This window comes from Neophocaena asiaeorientalis, unplaced genomic scaffold, assembly GCF_003031525.2.
Source record: "Neophocaena asiaeorientalis asiaeorientalis breed wild unplaced genomic scaffold, Neophocaena_asiaeorientalis_V1.1 scaffold72, whole genome shotgun sequence".
NCBI classification, from domain to species: Eukaryota; Metazoa; Chordata; class Mammalia; order Artiodactyla; family Phocoenidae; genus Neophocaena; species Neophocaena asiaeorientalis.
In genome coordinates, this window is record NW_020185336.1 from 11,107,725 (window position 1) to 11,130,502 (window position 22,778).

A 22,778-nucleotide genomic window follows, 5' to 3' on the forward strand; every position below is an offset into this window, starting at 1 on the left:
AGATATGTTTTCATTCTGATGCCTTTGCAAAAATGCTTCCTCTTCAAGAAGATTTATAGAAAGGACTTGGATAAATACAAGTTTCTGACTTTCAGACCATAATGCTGAACTGGGTAAGAAATTGAAGAATTCTAATGGGAAACCTGATGGCTTCTAAAGCCGTTAACAAAAAGGATTAGTTACACAGGACTGAGTGAACTGGTGAATATGGTTGTAATTTTCATGGTTTCTATCTGAAAAATTACTGGTTTAAATCTGTGTCTTCCAGGTATAAGGAAAACCTTCCCCTTACACTAATTATGACTACAGTAATTTGGTAAATTATACCTTTGTAAGCAGAATTGAAACATTTATCTTTTCTCTCTATCTGCTCCTTCAAGAGTGAAAGCCCTTAGGTTCCCAGCAGCTTTATCAGATAAATTAGGAAGGCTACCTCAATAACAGGTACAGAAATCTCAAGGTATTTTGGGGACCTTGAAAAGGAAGGCATTCACCTAGATCTGTTAGGCAAAATCTGTGATAAGCCCTTGGTGTGACTTTCCTAGCCCTGAGAGGACTTTCAAAAGTTCAGGCTGAGACTCCTTCCTTATAAAAGTTTTAGCAAGCAAAAAACCCATATGATCAATTACAGTTATATAAATCATCAGGCCAAGTTTATTGAGACCAAACTTATTTTGCAAACAGACTAGTCTTAATTTGATTATATTTGGTAAAAACGAGGGTAATTTTAGAGAGAAAAAGATTATGTTTCAGTGAATATTAAATTCCAGTTTTGTTAATGGCGGTCTGTTATTTACTAAGACTCACCTCCCAGATAGTTCCTTGCTGTTATATTAATGTAAAGTTTAATTGAAGGACACTCTAAGTTTGTTTCTGAAGCTTATCTCAGTAATCTATCTTTGGATGAAGATCAGATGTCCCACAACTAGCAACCAGGGGATTATGCATGCTGGAAAAGGCATAATTGAAAGGACTATCTCCAACATGGACCAAGGGCCCTTATCAGGTACTCTTAACTAGCTCATGCACAGTGAAACTGAAGGAATTGACTCTTGGATTAATTTCCACTTACAAAGGGCCCCTGCACCAGACTGGTCTATAGAGAGGACTGCTGACCTCAAACTCACCTTAGAACAATGCTCAAACAGAGGAGAAACTACATTCCTCCTAGGATGAGAAAAAGACAATATCAGAAATAGACAGCTAGCCCAAGATCCTGGACCTGACTTGTATGATCATTTATAATGTTTGCTTGATTCTTGGACCTTTGCATGTGAATCAGTTGCCTTTCTATCATAGGCATGATCCTATGCTAGTTTGAAAAATCAATCCAGTTGTTGGGCTTGTGGCCAGTTAACCTGTGTCTAGTACTTCTGGGTTACCTTGGTGGATTTCTCCACTCCAGGGCTCTAATTGGTTAGCTGTGAGGAAATTTACTTTAAAAAAAAAATTATAGTCATGTTCAGGTTACTATTGCTATTACTAGATGGAATCCCCTCACCTGGTCAATTAATAATGCCTGCTCTGACCCTGGCCATAAATACGAGTTTTCTTCTATTACTCAAGCTCAATCAGAGCAACAAGCAAAGTTTCAGCCAAGGAATAAAATCTCCCACAATTACGGGACAGATTTAAGTAGATAACACCAGGCTATGGTAATTTAAGGTAAAAAGCTCCTCTCTGTTGGGAACAAATAAATCATACTAAGGATAATCAGTCTAGTAACACTAGGAAACTGCACTGGGTGCCTTATGGACAATGCCAATATATAATTTCCCTTAAAGACAGGGATTGGTACAGAACAGACTAAGTCAGATGACCTGCGATATACTGGGCTTCACCTGATGGAAGTTCTTGACTTATATTCCTACTTATGACCTCACTAATCTGCCAGCTATATTGTTTTTTATATTGCCTGTTTTACAACATTTTTGTTTCTTGTATTACCAAATGTGTGACTGAGCCCCTGATAAAATGATATGTAGTTCCATATGAGATCAATGATTATAATAGCGCAACTCTAGATACGGGACGAAGCAACAAGAGGGAATATTTTTCTGGACTGTAAGAGGCTAGTAAGACAGGTGGCCCAGAGATTTTTGGCTACTGTTAATAAGACCTAGTCCAGTAATAGCACACTGAGTGGCCTATCAGCGAAATCGTCACCAGACCTGGGAATGAGCATTGCCAGCACCGTGGGACAAAATGGTCACGAAATGCCCCCCCAAACCATGGTCGAATTTACCAAATTTATGACCATGAAGGGGCCCTGCTGACTGGAAACTGGCACTTGCCATCTGCTTCTGCAAGGATTAAGTCAATGGCCACTGTGGCCACTGACCTTCAACACTCCCTGAAAGGAATTCAGGGTGGAGATCAGGAATGAGGCACTCTGTGCTCTGAGAAAAACTGACAGAACAGGGCTTTAGATAGTTAAATACTTTCAGGAGATTTTATGAGCCCAAATTCTTATATCTTCCCATATCTAGAGAAATACTAACATCATTAACGGTGACATCTGCTTTATTAAGGATAGTATTACAATTAAAAGTCAAAATGGAGTAGCTGTGGTTCAGATATCCAATGAAATAACTAGGTGACACTATGGGTGTGATTTCAGACAAGTCCTTGTATTGCTAAGAACTTGAGTTTTCTGAGCTGTCTCAGAACTGGTTGCTACCAGCCATCCTTAAAACAATGTCTGCTGGCAGCTGGTAACTGCAACCTTACTTTTTAAAGGTCTCCTCTTGTAACTATTACATTTTAGACAATGGAATTGTTTTAGATCATACATTAACAAAAAGAGACATGTATGGTGACCAGTAGCGCCTGTTATCTATGTGTTAACACCACATTAAAAGTTAAAACCTACTTAGATAAAACTAGACAACTGGCTACATGGCTACAAGTCTCTCCAAAGTGCCTGGTCCAGACTGGGTTTCAGGCTTATTCTCCTGAAAAGAAATGAGATTTATTTTGCCTATTAAAATTCCAGTTGTCACTCTTCCAACTACTTCTAATTTGGTCTGTTACACAAAAATGGCAGATCCAGGGGCTGAGATTTGAATCATACAAGACTCAGATCCAGGACTTGGAACTCAGAAATATTTCCAATTCAATGTCTGTTTTCCAAATTGAGGCAGGACTATGCCCCATTTTAGCAGGAAGTGGCCAGAGCTGTCATCACCCAGTTTCCTGAATTAAAACTGATAGGACTCTGTGGGGCTCTGGAATACAAATCCTTTCCGTGTCCCCTGTTTCTTGTTTATAGGATATAGACTTCATTCAGCCTCCCAGACCTTCCCTGAGCTCCAAAGGGCAGATTCAAACAGTTGTTAATCAGGGAAGGGAGGGGATGCAAAAACAGGGGAGGAGCCGTCAAATGGTGTTACAGCCTTGGGGCAGGGTCCTGGTTCCTCCTAAGGAGTATGCATAAGAACATCTTTGAGTTTTTCTGCAGGAACTAAGGCCCCCACCCAGGTAGAGAGGATGGTAATTTCAGGCTGAGCACAAGGTTCCTGGAGACACCACCCTGTTACCTCACCACCAACCAATCAGAAGGAAGTCACACACCCTGTAGCTCTCATCCCAGATTTTGCCTTCCTTTTCTGGGCCTGGTGATGACCATCCTGTTAGACCTCCTGTTTGGCCCCTGTCTGTTTCATCTCCAACAGGATCCAAGAGTTTCAGGCTAAATTGTTACCACGAGGGTGAATGCTGGTTTTGGGCACAGAATACCTTGATTTAGATCAGGTGGAGAGAGACTTCTACTCTACTAGGCAGGACTATGCCTATTCTCAGCAGGAAGTAGTTACAGAAGAAAGAGACCTCTACCCCAATTCCCAAGAAGTATCTTGAGTATGAAGTCTCTCCGGGGGAGTTATTAGGGGAACCACTGACTGAAACCACCCACCCTGGCCAGGCCCAATAGGAACCACTTGTGTGAGTTATCTTAACAATAGGAGGTCCTGGTAAGGAACATAGAACTAACAAGCCACCACCAACCGGAAGAATTCAGGAAAGGTCAAAAGGAGACAGGAGACACCAGTCCATATGTCCTCCCAGAATCCTTCTTGCTGTAATCCATCTTGGCTGAGCAATGCACTTGCCACCAGGAAGGACCCTGAGTCAGAATGATTGGCCAGAGACAACCCAGAAACGAATCCTATCACCATAAAACCTGAGACTGTGAGCCACATGGCAGAGCAGTCCTCCTGGGTTCCCTTACCCTCCTGCTCTCCACCCAGGTGCCCCTTCTCAGTAAAGTCTCTTGCTTCGTCAGCATGTGTGTCTCCTCAGACAATTCATTTCCGAGTGTTAGACGAGAGCCCACTCTCGGGCCCTGGAAGGGGTCCCCCTTCCTGTACCAATACTGTTTCAATTTTTCTCTGGATATTTGAACAGTTCTCCCATTTATGACTTGCTTTTTTAAGATTGAAAGGACTCTGTGAGATAAGGTGTGGAATGTTTCAGTTGTTCACACTGTGAGATTCACAATTGTATTGATAACTAGCTTTCTTTGGTTACTTCATTAGGACCTAAATCCTGCCTCAGCCATGGGTGGTGTAATCTTTGTACTTTAGCTTCCTCCTAATAAAGGCTAAAAGGAGAGAATTGAAAGGTAAATTTCAGCTCTGTAATTCTGTGAACTCCTTATTCTGCTTTGAAAGTGCGCCACCTCAGAGGTTTCTCAAAGAAGAATTAATTGGCCCTTGATAGCCGTAGATAAAGAATTAAAAAAAGAGCAAGTGCTATTTCTACTTTCCACTGGTTGTAATATGAAACTAGAGCTGCTTGGCAATTACTCCCCTTTCTCATCTCAGCACCTCTCACCCTTATGCTCCATTTCCCTCCTCTCTCTCTCCTGGAAGCCTTGTCATTTTCGAAAACATATTTATGCTTTTTCCTAACTTTGCAATATTTTTCAGTAGTGCATATAAAAAGACTAAGAAAGATAAGCAGATGTTTGGCCACTGTCTAGATTTGTTCTTCCTAAACTCTTAACATGTACATAAATGACCTGGGGATTTTGCTAAAATACAGACTCTGACTTAGTGTGTCTAGGGTGGTCTCAGATTCCTGATTTCCAGCAAGTTCCTAGGTGATGGCACTAGTCCTAGAATTACACTTTGGGTAGCAGTTGTTGAGACTTTTATAGACTTAAAGTGATCATAAACCTAAACTTAAAGAAAAGGTAATTATAAAAAATAATTATTGTATTTCAATTTCATTAAAAAGATCATGTCTTTCTGCTGACCTCTTCACAAATAAAATCAGTGTTTTCTTTCAAAGTTGAAATTTCCAGAAAGGCAGTGCATTATTTCTATAATCTATTCTCGTGTGTCTTCTCTACATTATGATTTCTACATTTTTTTATTTGGCAAAAAAATCTACATTATGATTTAAAATTTAGACAAGGTGAACATCACAATTCTGAAAACCTAAACATATGGGAGAGTAAATTAAACTTATATAATTATTAAGATGATTGGATTATTTAAAAATAAACATTTCTCAACATTTATGACATAAGCTTTATCGTGTGTGTTTTAGAAATAATGTTTACACGCCACAGAACATAACAGTGCTCTAAAATACTGCAACAGAATAACTACTAGTTATCCAAAATAGTAAATTTACAAAAAACTATATCTTAGCTGAAGCTAGCTATTTTTTCCCACTTTTCTTGCAAAATCCCCTAATATTCAGTAATCTTGCTACTGGCTGATAAAAATATAAACAAATATATGGAATTACCAAAAATAGTTATTTCAAATATGCAGGAATTTGAATTATGACTATAGAAGCTGTTGTCACTTAAAAATTATAGAAAAGTTTAAAGATTAGATGTGGTATTCTGAAATTCTGTTTCATCTTATAAAAAATATGTATACTCATTTCCCTTTCCTTTTAATATATACTAGATTTCTTTGTTTTTTAGCACAAGCCCAGTAAAGTCCTTGTTTCCTAGTGAAAACTAAAGAGCAACAACAGCAACAACAACAAAAGTTTTTATTTTAAAACTTGCATTGTTTCTCCTTTATTTGTACATTTTTCTGTACTTTTCCTCATTGAAGAGGTAGGGAGCTCAGGGTCCAGGATTACCCACACATATTATTGGAGGAAACAGCATCCATCCCCAGTCTTAACCTAAAGGATGGTGATGGATGATAACAGTTGAAGAGAAAACTTGGTGGTTAGAGAAGATGAACAACGTATTAGGAAGGCAAGAGTCTGAATAGAACACACTGGTGCAATATAGGAAGGGTTCAGGGTGTTTGTCTTTAATAATGTCCCAGAAGAAAAATATTTGTTGTCTAAGGAGCTTGGTAATCTTGTATAAATTTTAGGGCCCAATTTTAACCCTACATAACTAGTTTCAGATCACATTAGAATTCAGTGTTTTCTTGATATTCCACTTAAGAAACTACATCTTGCAAATTAAATTGACATTCAAAAAGTGTTTAAAAAGATCTTGTTAAACTATCAGTAATACCAACAACTCTGAAGGTTGGTTTTTAAAATGTTACTCTTGCAGAGTATTATAGGCTTGCATCTGCATCTGTGAAATTCTTTTATCTCTGTTGTATTATTTATCTTGTAAGAGTAAAGTTTACTTATCTTTGAATAAATCACCAACCATTTAACGATGTGGAAAATGTAGCAAAGATGACCAATTTATTTTGCTAAGCAAAGAGAACTGAAAGAAATGCAGCTGTTTCAATGCACCTTCCTTATGCAGAGGAAAATATTTCTTTCTTTATTAGCTCCATCTGATGGTCGATCTGGTTTTTACACACTGCCTGGCTATAAATTCCCAACAGTAATTTCACTGTTTTCTATCCCTCTCTTCTATCAGAAAAATGTGCTATATTGTGAAGATACTCCTTAGCTGATTATGTATCTAATTAATTCATTGAATTCTGCAAAGTATTTACTAATGTAAAGAACACTAATTCATGCTAATTTTTGTGGCTATTTTCTTTTTTCCTTTAAGTTGAGAAGCATAAATATCACAGATTATAACCATGTAAAATGTAAAATTTGAAAATATGAGAATATTAGTGATATTGTCCTGTATGCACATTTTCATACAGGACACACACACCTCTCAGATAGGCATGGCCTGTCCATTACCTACTTTATGTTGAGCATGTACATGGTGATAACAGAGTTTAAGCACATAAAAATGACTTTATTTTCCTTATGTATATTTTATACTAATGGACTAGTTTGGCAAAAACCTATTTATATGATATACCATCCTAATGTTTTCAGCTATGAGCATGCATGCTTGAAAATACAATTCTTTCAATGCAGAGAAAAAATAGCTTAGGATTTAAATGTATTTGAAATACATAACTGAGTCTAAGCATTAAATAAGAAATAAATTAAGAAAATAATATACCTCAGCATCATACTCCCATAACTGATTTCCTCTCATGTGGTGGCATTTTAACATGATTACAGGTCCGTTGAGTCTAGACACATCCAAGCACAAGTCATCGGTTCTGATTTCTTTGTCAGCAGTATAAGAAAATACCTGAAAATATAAGAGTCAGCCAATAAAATAATATCTTCTTTAAAAAAATTGCAGTATAGCAGATTTATCTGTGGAAGCTTTCATATCAGATAAACTTGTGTTTTCAAATGATCTCTGCTGTGTGCTCTTGAGAAAGCTAGTTCATCTCTCTGCGTCTTTTTCTTCAACTACAAAATATGTACAGTGTCATGTGCTTTTTGTGAACTCAGTTTAACAAACTAAATTATTATTTTTGTAATTCTAACTTTTTTTTCCTTTTTTAAATTGAAGTAATAGTTGATTTACAATGCTTAGTTTCAGGTGTAGAGCAAAGTGATGTATATGTATTCTTTTTCAGATTCTTTCCCCTTATAGGTTATTCCAAAATATTGAGTATTATTCCCTGGGCTATACAGTAGGTCTGTGTTGGTTATCTGTTTCATACATAGTAGTGTGTATATGTTAATCCCAAACTCCTGATTTATACATTTGCATCCCTACCCCTTTCCCCTTTGGTAACTACAAGTTTGTTTTCTATGTCTGTGAGTCTGTTACTGTTTTGTAAGTAAGTTCATTTGTATCATTTTTTAGATTCCACATATAAGCAATATCATATGATATTTGTCTTTCTTTGACTTATTTCACTTAGTATGTTAATCTCTAGGTCCATCCATGTTGCTGCAAAGGCATTATTTCATTCTTTTTATGGCTGAATAAAATTCCACTGTATTTATATACCACATCTTCTTTATCTATTCCTCTGTCAATGGACATTTAGGAGGCTTCCATACCTTGGCTATTGTAAATAGTGCTGCAGTGAAGATTAGGGTGCATGTATCTTTTCGAGTTATAGTTTTCTCTGGATATATGCCTAGGAGTGGGATTGCGGATCATATGGAAGTTCTATTTTTAGCTTTTTAAGGAACTTCATACTGTTTTCCATAGTGGCTATACCAATTTACATTCTCACCAACAGTGTAGGATGGTTCCTTTTTCTCCACACACTCTCTAGCATTTATTGTTTGTAGAGTTTTTGGTGATGGTCATTCTGACTGGCGTGAGGTGATACCTCATTGTAGTTTTGATTTGCATTTGTCTTATAATTGGCGATGTTGTACATCTTTTCATGTGCCTTTTGGCCATCTGTATGTCGTCTTTGGAGAAATGTCTGTTTAGATGTGCCTATTTTTTGATTGGGTTGTTTCTTTTTTTGATATTGAGCTGTTTGTATACTTTAGAGATTGATCTCTTGTAGGTCGCATCATATGCAAATATTTTCTCCCATTCTGTAGGTTGTCTGTTTATGACTTCCTTTGCTGTACAGAAGCTTTTAAGTTTAATTAGATCCCATTTGTTTATTTTTGTTTTTATTTTGATTACTCTAGGAGATGGATCCAAAAAGGTATTGCTGCGATTTATGTGTTCTGCCTATGTTTCCTCTAGGAGTTTTATAGTATCCAGTTTCACATTTAGGTTTTTAATCCATTTTGAGTTTATTTTTCTGTATGGTGTTAGAGGATGTTAACTAAATTATTAAATTCTTAATATTTGGTGACATCGTATTTTCTGAATTATATTTGCCTTATAAAACTTACACAACAGGTTCAATAAAATAAAGTTTGTAAACTTTATGGAGCTCCGTAAAGGGCAGTCCTTGTTGCCACCACCATATGACCAATTCCCTAAGTCTAGAGACAGTGATGTTTTTCATCAGTTTCCTTTCTATAACATAAGTACATCACATAAACTTTATTAAATATTGTCAGTGGGTTTCTGAAGGTTGTAGAATTATCTTTAGAGATCTCCTTAAAGGCAGGCTCTATGTTTACCTTTCTCATGTGGTTTTGGCTGGGCTTGACTATAATTCTTCTCAAAATATCCAAGAAATGTCAGGGTAGATAGCAGACTCATTGTTAGCTAATTCAAACTAATGCTATAATAATCTCTATTATTTTGTTCCTAGTGCGAATAATTTATTTATAACATTGATTATTAAAGTTTTGTAAGGGTTATTAAGTACATAATTATAAAAGTTGTTTTCTTCTGTTAGTTATGATAAGCATGCTTCAGTATTCTGTGGGTATTTATTTTTTCTTTGCAATGTCAAGAGGGAGTATGATGAGGAAGGTCATTTCAAGGTCTTTTCATTTCCCAAAGCAACCTGATGAAATCTGAGGAAGTCAGCTCTACAGATCATTTATAAACTCTGAGTCCTAGCCTGTAAGCTGACTAAGTTAGTCTTGAAATGGTTGCCTCTGTAGCACTGGTACTCAGGGCTTCTAGGAAGATCACAAGTAGTGGTAAGAGGGAGATGCAAAGTCAGTGATGGAACCCAAGTACCCTTTTAAGCCAACATCTTAAAAGGAAAATTTTCACAAAGGTTATACATTTTACTTAACAATATAAAAACTTGGGAAGTGTATAAAGTTCATTTATTTAAACAATATAAAATATATTATAGATTTCATGTATTGAATTCAGAAAAGATTTTCCTATCTTTGAAGTATCATGTATATGTGTATACTTTTTATACTTTTCAATGTATATACTTTTCATGGAAAAAGAGTAACCAAAAGAAGAATAAAGGAAACACCCATCTAAGATAAGTATTTGTATCCTTCCCAAACATGGCTAGTATTTTTTTAATACAATTGCAAGCATATTTAATTAAATAAATGAATCTGGTAGTACACCTTGATGTGAGAGAGGGTAGTTTCTAGAGAAATTTCTTTTGCCCATTATAGGATTATTTCAATGTGAAGGATAATTTTCCACTTTGAAATTGCTTTATTTTAGTTGTATACAGATGGCAATGTAAATGGAGACACCAAAGCATCTATATTCACCATTAATTTTGCATAATGAGTATAATCATGGCCTGAGCATCAATTCTCCTCAGGTCTCTAATGATAGTTTGGAAACTTTAACTATTGAAAAAGTTCTAGAGAGAAGTCCACAAAGCATTCTTTGTTCCTCAATTTCTAATTTTGATTCACTTTTGGGTCAATTAATAGATATGTAATTTACATCACATTTAAGAAAGGTATCTATAGAATACTCTCTGACTCTATATATGAAATTATCTTTCTTTGGACTTTGCAATTGAAAAAAAATTAACTGATGCATCTACAAGTCATGGTGATTGCTGGCAAACACCAGAAGTTAGAAGCAGCAAAGAATGATTCTCCCTTACAGGTTTCAGAAAGAATATGCCCTTTCTGGCACCTTGATTTCAGACATCCAGCCTCGAGAATTGTAAGTCAATAAATTTCTTTTGTTTTAAGCCATCCAGTTTGTGATGGTTTGTTATAGCAGTTTGAGGAAATGAATACACTTCCTTTTATTCCTAATGCTGGTTGAAGCCTTTAAAAGTAATGGGATTAGTTTTCCAAATGTCACTGCAAATTTTTCAAATCTATTGTATCTCAATATCTGGGCCTAAAATCGTACCATCCAGTTATACTTTCCAAAAGCGTCAGAGCAATCATTTTCATAATCATTTTTCCATTTAAATATATCTTTGTAAAGTGGTTCTTTACTATGACTAGATGATTTACTTGCTTTTATGTATACTTTATTGAAGTTAGATTGATTTCTGTCTCTGAACTGATGCACTCAGATGAGTTTAGGAATAACTCCCAACATATGAAAGATGATAGCCAAGCCCAGTCTCAGTTCCTTTTAATCTTAATATTTTTTCAGAGAAGGTAAACTTTTTCATTATATCACACATGCATACAGTTTGTTCTGGATTTTTCTTCTTGCGAAGTGTGTCCAAAGGTATTTTATGATTCTTCAAATATCTAAAATTGAACAACATTTAAACATTTTTTAAAGACTGTGTGAGAATTATCTAAAATATACTGCAGTAAATTAGTACTTTACTTCGCACAATGAAAGAATGTGTCAATACATTCTTTTAAAAATTGTATCTTGCTTAAAATCCTAATGTATAGCTGTTTCTTTAAAAATACTCTTATATCTTTACGCCTTTGAATAATTGCGAGCAGCATAGCAGCCATTCACAAAACCTTGTAGAGCAGCCCAAGTTGCAAACCAAGGACACTGTTCTGTTACTGGGACCTGGACCACGTCTCCTTCAGCAAGAGGCTTGGGGACTAAACGCCCTCTGCTGGCTCTGTCTCAACATAAGGTTTCCTTCCTTCTTTTATCCTTAGATAAAGAAATATTTTGCCAAAAAATATGTGTGTATTTAAAAGGCTCACATGTGTATTTGATTCAGCTTTGTTAATTATACAGGTTTTGATTTCCCTAGATTTAGTTCAGAATTTATAAAATACTTTTCCTGTTGAGTTCCTCAGGACAATATTTACTCTAAAGTTTCACAGTTTGAAGAGACTCTATATGTTACTCTATGCCAGCTGCTTCACTTTCTAGATGAAGAAACTGAGGTCAGTAAAGCTACAGGGTTCACCCAATTTGCCAGAGCGTCTTAGCGAAAGAGGTCTCTCTGGACCCCAGGGTCATTGTCACTGTTCCTTCACTTGACCATACTGCCCTTTACATACCCATTTTGGAGCTTTGGGCCCTCTGGGAATCCCTTTAGGTATTTGAAATACAGTCAGAGAAATCTGTTAACAACCATCCAGAAGGACAAATTATAAGAAAATAAACATCATAATAGTTTGTCCCTCATTCTGTAAAAATAGCCCAGGAACATTTGTATTGAAATAACAAAGAAAATTGTTTAGTGATTAAAAATTCAACATTTAGCAGTGATTTATTTTTTAACACATTCTCTCTTACTATATGTCACACCATCCTGATATTAGCATGGAGAATGCATAGATGGAATTGAATTCATCAATGGAGATGCCAAACAGACTTTTGCTCTCAGACAAAAGATTTTTGTCTTAATTGATTTCAGATTCTGTTTATAGCCTGTTAGCCCAGTGGTTTATATAGAAGAGGGTAAGGAGATGTAGGTAGCTTCTAGCTGTGTACTCTTATCTTACATGCCTACATGGTATCTATGGTCTTTTACAGTTTTAATGCTCTAAAAGACTTGTTAAAAACAGGATGTGAGTGTGTATCTCAAGTTCAGTATTCCCAGTCTGTCCTCAGTATCACCTATGAAGGCTTAACTCTTTCCCCTTTCACTTCAATATAACTATGTAACACTCTGGTAGTTCCCTGTTTGTACTCAGCAAGTCACCTCATTCTTCCATCCCTGACCTGGTATGTGCTGATCATATCATTAGGACTATCCATTTCACTTTGCCCAGGAAAAGATCACCACCTTAAAGTCTTAGTACATTCGTCACTTTCTTCATGTAGCATTTTTGTAACTACTCTTACCCTGATAGCTTATCTGCACTTTATTGTAGGTATGATATCATCTGTGCATATACAATGGGCTTTGGAAAATGACACGACCTGGGTTTGAGACCTTCCTCCACACTCTTCAGAAAGAATTACTGTGAGACTTTGACCAAATCTTACCTTCCTTATCTGGGAAAAGGGATAAAGATGCCTCCTGTTTCCTGGGCTGTTTCAGATGTTGAATGAGGTAATTCATCTAAACTCTAAACACAGTACTTAGCCCAAGTGACATCTCAGTATCAGTAATTATCTGTGCAAAATCCAGGCATATAATCTACATTTGATTACAGTTTGTTTCATCTTTTTGTTTTATTTTTTAAACCTCGCTGCCTCAGTAATAATGCTAGAGATATATTTTGAATACCTTTGGAAACAATTCTAGGAGAAGAGTATGTGTCCAGTAATTACTTGCTGAATTTCAATGAAAGCAGTTGCTCTTTGGAGTTCTTTAGTACACTTTATGGAAAACAGAGCAAGAGAATAAGGTAATAAAATAAGCAGGATGCACTAATATAATAAAATGTGACTGTTGTTTCTATTTTCTTTCTACTTCATTGTTAAATCCTCTTTTTTTTTTTTCTGTGTTACGCGGGCCTCTCACTGTTGTGGCCTCTCCCGTTGTGGAGCACAGGCTCAGCAGCCATGACTCACGGGCCCAGCCGCTCCACGGCATGTGAGATCTTCCCGGACCGGGGCACGAACCCGTGTCCCCTGCATCGGCAGGCAGACTCTCAACCACTGCGCCACTAGGGAAGCCCAAATCCTCCCATTTTAAACACTACTGGTGTTAAAGTTTATGTATGTTTAATAACTTACTCTGCCTTGAAGGGTTTTAAAGGAAGTCTGCAATTCAGGAATCTATACTCAAATATTTTCCAAATATTTACTCATATTCTACTATTGTAATATTGAAGAATATAAATTGCAAATATAAGCCTAGTAGGAATTCCTTCCAAAAGATACCTCAAGATATAATACTTGAATGGTAGATATTGTTTTTTATGTGACTGTGGTAGAATTCTCAGATGGCCCCAAGATTCTTGTCCCCTGGTGTACATGCCCTGTTTAACACCCTGCCCTTGAATATTGGTGAGACTGTGACCATGACAGGAAAGTTACTTCATGATTACATTATGTTACATAAGACTGTGTCTTTGCAGACTGAGGAAGATGGGTCCTCAGTCCTCCAGCTTCAAGGAACTGAAATCTGCCAATAACCAGGAATCTTGGAGCCTCCAGTAAGATCACAGCTCTGACCAACACCTTCATTTCAGTCCTGTGAGACCCTGAGCAGAGAACGCAGCCACGTTGTGCCTGAATTTCTGACCTATAGCACTGTGAGTTAATAATTTTGTGTTGTTTTAAGCCACTTAATTGGTAGTAATTTGTTATACAACAATAGGAAATTAATACAGTGACCATCAGGTTAAAGGAGATGCATGTAAAAACTAAATTATTCTCACCATGTAGAACACCTTCTCCCATGCTATGTCTCTATCATTTATCTATTCATTCAGTGATTCATCTATCTATTTATTCCGTGATACTTTTGAGAATGTTAAACGTTTTCAGGCTTTATCTAAACCATATAGGCCATTCATGAAACTTTGATAGCAGACATCCAAGCAAGTGCCAACATTTCTGTAAGAGTTTCCTCCACTATTCCAACCTGCTTGAACTCTGTTCTTGATGTTCTCATGGTACTGATTTTCTGTAACAAATTAGGTTTCTCTTGATGATATTCTTTCCTATGTTTTCCCCCACTGAATTATTCCTTAAATATTTTTTATCTGAAGAACTGGCCTTCACACATATAAATTACAAGGGAAGTAAATTAAATTTTTGGATGGGATATTCTCCTTCAGTCATGGGTAATTTTATACATACTTTCCCTTTATGACTATATCATTAGTTGGAACCATGGAGCAGCAAGATATCTGGTCTTTGAGGTTCTTACTCATTTATGCCTGTGAATGTAAAATAAACATAGCAGTAATAATATATATTATTCACATGACATATATATACGTATATATATAGACTGTACATTCATTTTAGTGTTTGTTTTATTAGCCACAAATTAATGATAGAAGACTTTGTGATATCATTTCTGAATGTATTTTTACTGGTATTTTATATTATTTCAAAACTTTTCCACATACATTGTATTATTAGACACTTCCTAAAACTGGTATGTTGCATATAATTAGAGAAAAATTATATTAAATATATTAAAAAGTCTCAAGGCAAATTATAAAGTCCTTAAGATAGCACAAAGAAACTTATTGTGTATCTGTTGTAACTGCATCTTATCTGTAAAGGTAAACTACCGTTTAGTTTAAATTAGACATAATTTTAAAAATTCACCTCCATATTATTAGCACAGCATTGGCACTGAATCAAATAATACTGAACTTTTCTAGATGGTTTCAAGCTTAAAGAAATCCTACTTATGTCATTCATCATTGCTGCCAACTAAGATCAATTTAGTTTGGCTTCCTCCAGAAGCTGACATTGAACAAGGATTCAAGTGCAAGTAGTTTTTATTATGTAGATGATCCCAAGAAAGACCAGTAGGAGTGCAGGGAAGGCAAAGCAGCCAATAAAGGGTATATTACAAATTAGTTACACTGTAGATAACTGGAGCCTTATCCTGTTGGGAAACTGGCAACCAGCTGGAACAAGCCTCAGATTCAGTTCCCTGGAAGGGTGAAGGACCTGGGATAATTATACCACTTGCCCTCAGCTTTTGCTTGAGGTGTGCTTCCAGGGAGTAGAGTTGATTAATTCCTCAGGTGTGACAAGGTGGGCAAAGCAGCCTCTGGCAGAGAAAACCAGCAGGCAGAGGGACAGAGATTCTGGCCTTTTGGATGTTGGGCTGGAAGCAGGTGGAAGGAGAGAAAGCCAACATTTTGGGATAATCTGCCATGTGTTTGGCAAGATAGCAGTCATTTTAAATATTAGTATATTAAATATGATATAGCATATATCATAAATTTCTTCAGTAACTTTTCAGGGTTAGTATTATAATTTCTTTTTTTTCAAATAAGGAATGTGACGTTCAAAATGGTTAGATAAATTCCAGGTCACTCAGTTTGCAAGTGGGAAAACCTGTCTTTGATCTGTGGTCTGTCAGGCCCCAAATCCCATGCTCTTTTTACACAGTTAACATTTTGCTTCTGGGATATTTAAAAAACTCCAAACTTTATTCAGATTTCACAGGTTTTTCCTTAAATTTCCCATATGGTCCTATGTTCATTTTTCCAGGATCCCATCCAGGATACCACATTACATGTAGTTGTCATATCTCCTTAGCCAACTCTGATAGATGCTCAGACTTTACTTTTTGATGACTGACAGTTTTGAGGAGCACTAGTTAGGTATTTTGTGGAGTGTACCTCAGTTTGGGTTTGTCTAATGTTCACCTCATGGTTAGATTGGGATTATAGATTTTTGGGGGGAAGATCACAAAAGTGAAGTGCCATTCTCCTCACATTTTATCAGGGGTACATGGTATTAACATGACTCACAGTGTAGAGCCTTGATCACTCACCCAGGGCAGCATTTGCCATGTTTCTCCACTGCAAAGTCACCACCACACCCTTCCATATTCTACTCTTAGAAAGCAAGTCAGTAAGCACAGCCCACACACAAGCGGGAGGAGAGATAAATTCCATCTTCTGGAGGGGAACTTGTCTACATAAATTATTTGGAATTCTTCTGTATAGGAGATCTCAGAGATCAATATTAACATGTCCTAAAAACTTCAGTCTAAAACTGGGGGCCATGTCTTTATATCAGATTTATATGTAACCACATTAAGATTCTCATAGTAAAAAATAAATCTAGCTCATGGGCCACTTGTTTGGGCCACTGAAGGAAGAAAAGTTCTCTTTAGTGAGCACATTGTAACGTAATGATTTCCACCACCTAGAAATAGCACTTGGTCTCATCAGTGTGTAAGATGTGGATTGAACACTGGCCACCGTGACCTAGGGAGACCACTTTGATCATTCTTTGGTGTTACAGGGACCATACAGTGCACCTCTGAATTTGCTAGCTGCTGTTTTCTTGGGGCAGGGTGTGGGGGAAAGTGCCTCTTAAAACAAACAATGTCTGCATATCCCAGCCAAATAAGCACATTTTACTTCCTTTAAATAAAAAGAACACTGTAAAATCTGTTTAGAAAGTTAGCAACTAGAGAGATGGAGTAGAAGTATATCTATCTGGTAGGTTTTCATTAGAAGACTAAGATTCTTTACTAGAAATTGGAATGGATGGTAGGCTGTTTCCATGGTAACCCAATGAAGCCTTTTTTCCTTTAATGGAAAGGTATCATTTCTGTACATACCACATGTAGCTTCTTGCTCAGTATTGGATCAAGTCCTTTGATAATAGAATAAATGAACTGACAGAAAGTTCTGTAGTGAAATTATACTTGGGTACTAAATAACATGAATAAAAAGCCCTTTTCATTTTGGCCACATTCACCATGCCATTTTTAATAACAAAAGTGCATGTGCAAGTATTTTCATGAGGTTGTATCAGAAATAGATTACAAGCTATCCTTTGGCAACCTTTGCACTCTGAAAGATTATTGCTCCTTTTGTCCCAAGTAAAAATTTCCTTGCTTGACATTTACATTCTATTAAAATCTTAGCTCCACTACTTATAAAACTTAATTTTCCACTCTCCCTAGTCCAGGCCTTCCACTCCATTTACACTGGTGTCCTCGCTGTCCTTGCACACACTCCATTCTCTGTGCTCCCTGACAGCTTTGTGAAGCATTTAAGACCCACTCCTGTCCTTATCAGACCTTTTTTCTGAATGCCTTCTGTATAATAGTACAAATATTCTTTGTTTCAAGAATAATTGTTTTGTATTCCCATTGAGATTGAGGGTAGGGATTGTGTGCCCATTTACAAAAATGGTAATATAATAAAAAGAATCCAAGTATGATGCCAGTATAAATACTTATCCATAGAATATTATTAATTTTATAATTAATATTATAAAATTATTGTCTCTGGGTGAACCATGTATTTGGAGTAAAAAAGAAAAGAAAAACCTGCTTCTGGGGAGGCAAACAACTCTTCCAATACTCAGTGCAGCATGAAATTCTCTTAGGGTTACTCATGGAAAGGACTGTATGTCATGTAACAAACAGCATCTTCCCTACTTCCTTATACACAAAAAGAAGTCTGAGGTTTTTTTAATTAATTAATTATTTATTTATTTATGGCTGTGTTGGGTCTTCGTTTCTGTGCGAGGGCTTTCTCTAGCTGTGGCAAGTGGGGGCCACTCTTCATCGCGGTGCACGGGCCTCTCACTATTGCGGCCTCTCCCGTGGCGGAGCACAGGCTTCAGACGCGCAGGCTCAGTAATTGTGGCTCACGGGCCCAGTTGCTCCGCGGCATGTGGGATCTTCCCAGACCAGGGCTCGAACCCGTGTCCCCTGCATTGGCAGGCAGATTCTCAACCACTGCGCCACCAGGGAAGCCCCAGAAGTTTGAGTTTTAAGTGTATATTTATTTCCTCTTGGTGCCCATACGTTACTGGGTATATATATATATATGGTGTTCAATGAATTAGTGATTAATAGGTTCTTTTTTCTTTAAGTCATTACTTTTTTGTGACTGGCAGGTTGCTCAAAATTTTCACATTGTTCTATCTTCTAAAAACATTTGTTTTCTAAATTTTTTTCCCCTAAATTCAAGCTTTCTAAATTCATGTCCCTGGCACTGGACTGCAGCTTTCACAAATCATCTGGAGTTATCTCTTGCCTATCTAGCAATAGTGATAAAGAATATTAACTGAGAATGTCTAGTTCAACCATATCAATTTACAGATTAGAAATTGAGGGCCAGAAAGGACAAGGGACTTCATAACACCTTTGGTATGGACTGAATGTCACCCCACCACCCCAATTCATATGTTGAGCTATAATTCCCAGTGTGATGGTATTTGGAGGTGGTGTATTTGGGAAGTAATTAGGTTCAGATGAGGTCATGAGGGTGGGGCCCTGTGATGGGATTAGTGCCTTATAAGCAGAAGAAGAGATCAGAGCTTGCTTGCTCTCTGTCATGTGAAGAAACAGCAAGAAGGTAGCTGTGTGCAAGCCAGAAAGAGGGCCCTCCCCAAAACATGACCATGCTGGCACCTTCATCTAAGACTTCCAGCCTCAAGAACTGTGAGAAAATAAATGTCTGTTGTTTAATCCACCCAGTCTATGGTATTGTGTTCTAGCAGTCCAAGCAGACTAAAAGTCACAGAGGGATTTTGACACTCAGGTCCTCTGAGGTTAACTTTTCACCAAAGCTGACTCAGATCAAGTATGGTGTAGTGTAGTAGGGTATATGAAGTATATAACCTAATTATGATACCTTCCTCTCAGGGTTATTGTGAGACTCAAATTATATATACATACTTAAAACACCTGCAAATGTTTACTATAGGAGTAGTGTTCAATATAATTTCCACCCCCATCACTGCCATAGGCTTTTGGGAAGAAGCATTCATAATATACCCATAAAGAACTTAATTAATAACTAAACCAACTCATACTGCTGCTATATGCTTTAATTTAGTGTAGGATGCAATTAATCCTAGAAAAATATAGAAAAAAATTGTTTCGTGCAAAGGAGAAATATTGGCTTACATCCATATAAATAAAAACAATAGTTTGTAAAGATGAGGCTAGATTGTTAACTAGGAGAAATACCTAATAAAAATTAGAAAGATTTGTTCTTCATAGTTTATACAGAAAAATGATGACAATTCCATGATATCTTAGGTATAATTTTTTTATTTGATACAAAGAATGTATAATTAGGGTCATTAAAATATGGAAGATATTTTGTTGCTATCTTGTTACTATTGTTATATCAGGATTTCTAACAACAAGGCAAACTATATATGGGATATATAGTTATTTGGGAACAAATGAAATATTTAAAACATTTTTTTTTTCAGCCATGTAAGTGTATAAGCTTGCATTTGATTAGTCTCCTCATTTTGGGTTATCCTCAATAAAATCTTGTATATGATGACATCTTTTAAAAATTGGTGAGTTTTAAGCAAAGAATGCCTTAAAAATCTTGGTGCTGTAAAAATATTATACCTGACATTTTGTTTGGCTTGCAGATTTCTTAGACTTTTTTTCCTTTTTCTAAACTTTCTCTTCCTTGCATTGGTTAGTCAAATATTTGAACATAAATTTCTTGTCCAGTTTTTTGTTATCTAGGCTTCATGTGTTTTCTTTCCCCAAAAAACAAGTTTTCATATTTGGAAGGGAAAAAAACCCTAGGTATACCCTTACTTGTTACTTTCTTCCAATACTGTAAGAATTTATTAACTAGGATAGAATTGGGAATACAGTAAGATGAAGAAAATCTTAGGTATAGCAAAGCATATGATCATGAGTATGGGCTCTGCTTGGCTTCTGGTGAATATAAAACTGGGGTAGCCAACACTGTTAATTTAGAAACTATAGACATTATTTACCTTACTTAGAAACTAATAAAGTGGCTTTTTCTACTAGAGTAAGCCAAGTTATTATTTTAGCTATTACAGAGTGCTTCAAATGGTAATATTAAATAATTATTTATGTCCTCAGTAAAATTTAGGCACACACACTCTAAGGGAGAAGAGGGGATCATTTCAAAGGACGTTAATATTCTTCATATATAGTAGATTCATGCATTCAATCCATTAAATTTTTTAATATTAAATATAATAAAATGTTGGTAGGAAGATGACTTGAACAAGCAAGCAGCTCAGGGTAATGATTAAGACCAGAGTGTTAAGTCAACAATTATGCATTAAGACAGGATGAAAGCATTTGAAGATAAAATAGAGAAAGGAATGAGGGTCAGAAGATTGAAAAAAATACAGAGGAGGAAGGTTCTTCTGGGACTGAATTGTTCAGTGGAGACAAACCTATCATGAGGAAGTTAGCAGAAAGCTTATAGTCCATCTCTAAGTAATAGAAGCTTCAGAAGAGATAAACTGGTGGGCTGAGGGAGCTAGTAGCAAAACTGCTAGTAGCAAAACATTTTTCTTTTAGTAAGTTTTTCGGTTAACAGTCTACCCTTGTCATTAAGAAAAATTCTATTGATGGTGTGCAATAAGAGAAGTACATATGCCTGTGTGTATTTTGTAAAAATACAGTAGTATTAAAGTTTCTGCTTTGTGAAAGTGTGTGATATTTCACTTTTCAAAGGGGGTTTTTCAAAATATTCTAGAAATTCCATTAATAAAATGAATACAAATTTATGTGAATTTTCCCAAAGATCTTAAAGTATTTTAATATTTAAGCTTTATAGAAATTTAATTTTAAGCTTTTTAGAGATGGGCTGATATGATGATACACTTTAATTGATTTATCAATAGAATAAGTATTTCTTTTGTCCACTATGTGCACATACTTTGATATCATCATCATTTCCTTAGATGCCCTCATAGAGACTGTTGTCCCTTCCAAGTTTAGTCCAGTGCCTTTCCTTTTCCATATAATTCTCTCCTTATCAGGAATCAGGGTAGACATTTTTATTATCTCAACACCAGAAATAATTGAACCTTCTTGAAGCTGGTTTGTTTTTATATTATTGACCCAATAAGTCATATAACCAGTGTTGTACTTACAGCTAGAAAGCTTGGAGCCAAAGTTGTGGCTTATTTAAATGAATGTAGGATTTCAGGTATTAATTTTAAACACTTTACAGTAAAATAGTAAAAGTGGTTTCTAAGTTGACTTGCATTGCCAATTTTTCCATTGCTTTTAAAAAAAGTGTCAAATGTGATAGATGTTAACTATCATTAAGCAGAAATACATAAAATTGGACTGTACAACACTTAGAAGAAAAGATAGATCTAAGAAATAGACAATACTAGGGCTCAGTTTTTGGAAGTATTAAGATCTCACAATCTCTGAGTAACTCCTACAAGGGGAAAGAAAAGGATTGAACACAACAGATTTGCCATTTATTTCTATGCCAGGAAACACTCTGGCCAGGCAAAACTAGGCAGAATAAGATCATTAGTTTAAGTTCCTGTAAGTTTTAATCAACTCCAGGCTTAATACGTGTTTCTTTAATACAAAAGATAATATAATTTGTTTGAATTAAGAAAATGTTACCTGTTGATTGTTTACTCAGTTCTTGAATTAAGATTTGAAAAAACAATTTTAAAACTTCTGTGCAGAAGTTATTAACTATTAATGGAAAAGGCCATCATCATTTAATATTTATGGATTCACTTTTAGTTATTTTATACTTTAAAATTTTTATTAATATAGGATTTGGAGGTATTGACAATTTTATTTACTACTACAATTGCACTAAAATAGAATACAAAAACTCAAGTTAAAATGGAATATCCAAAACCAAATTTTCTATAATTAAAATATTCTGTAGGACCAGTATAATTTAGAGCCATTCTTTGTAGCTACTACTTGATTTCTTGAAGTAGCAAGATAAAGTAATACATGTTTTTAACTTGGAGGAAGGTTTTGTATCTTATATCTTAAACCTCCGAAGGGGTGGATTGCTTAAGAACACTGAGCTAGAGACTTCCTGGAGTTCTCTTTGTGAGGACCTACAGTAGTTTCCTGTGGCTGCTGAAACAAATTATCGCAAACTTGATGACTTAAAACAATGGAGATTTATTCTCTCACAGTTATGGAGGCCAGAAATTTGAAGTCAGTTTCACTAGGTTGAAATCAAGGAACCAGCAAGGCAGTGTTTCCTCTGGAGTCTCTAGGGGAGAATCTGTACCTTGCCTCTTCTAGCTTTTGGCAACAGACTATATTTCCTATGCTTGTGGCCACATCACTCCTATCTCTGCCTCTGTGGTCTCATTTCCTTCTCCTTGTCTATGTGTGTGTCACATCTCCCTCTGCTTTCCTCTTATAAGG

At 36.1% G+C, this 22,778-nt stretch overlaps 1 protein-coding gene across 2 annotated transcripts in view; it reads right to left on the minus strand.

Moving 5' to 3' along the window:
- Window positions 1-22,778, minus strand: part of GALNT13 (polypeptide N-acetylgalactosaminyltransferase 13) — a 552,783-nt gene that overhangs the window by 12,621 nt on the left and 517,384 nt on the right. For both annotated transcript variants that reach the window (XM_024735936.1, XM_024735937.1), the window contains one exon: window positions 7,409-7,543. In XM_024735936.1, coding sequence (XP_024591704.1) covers window positions 7,409-7,543 — 135 coding nt within the window. The remainder of the gene's footprint in view (window positions 1-7,408; window positions 7,544-22,778) is intronic.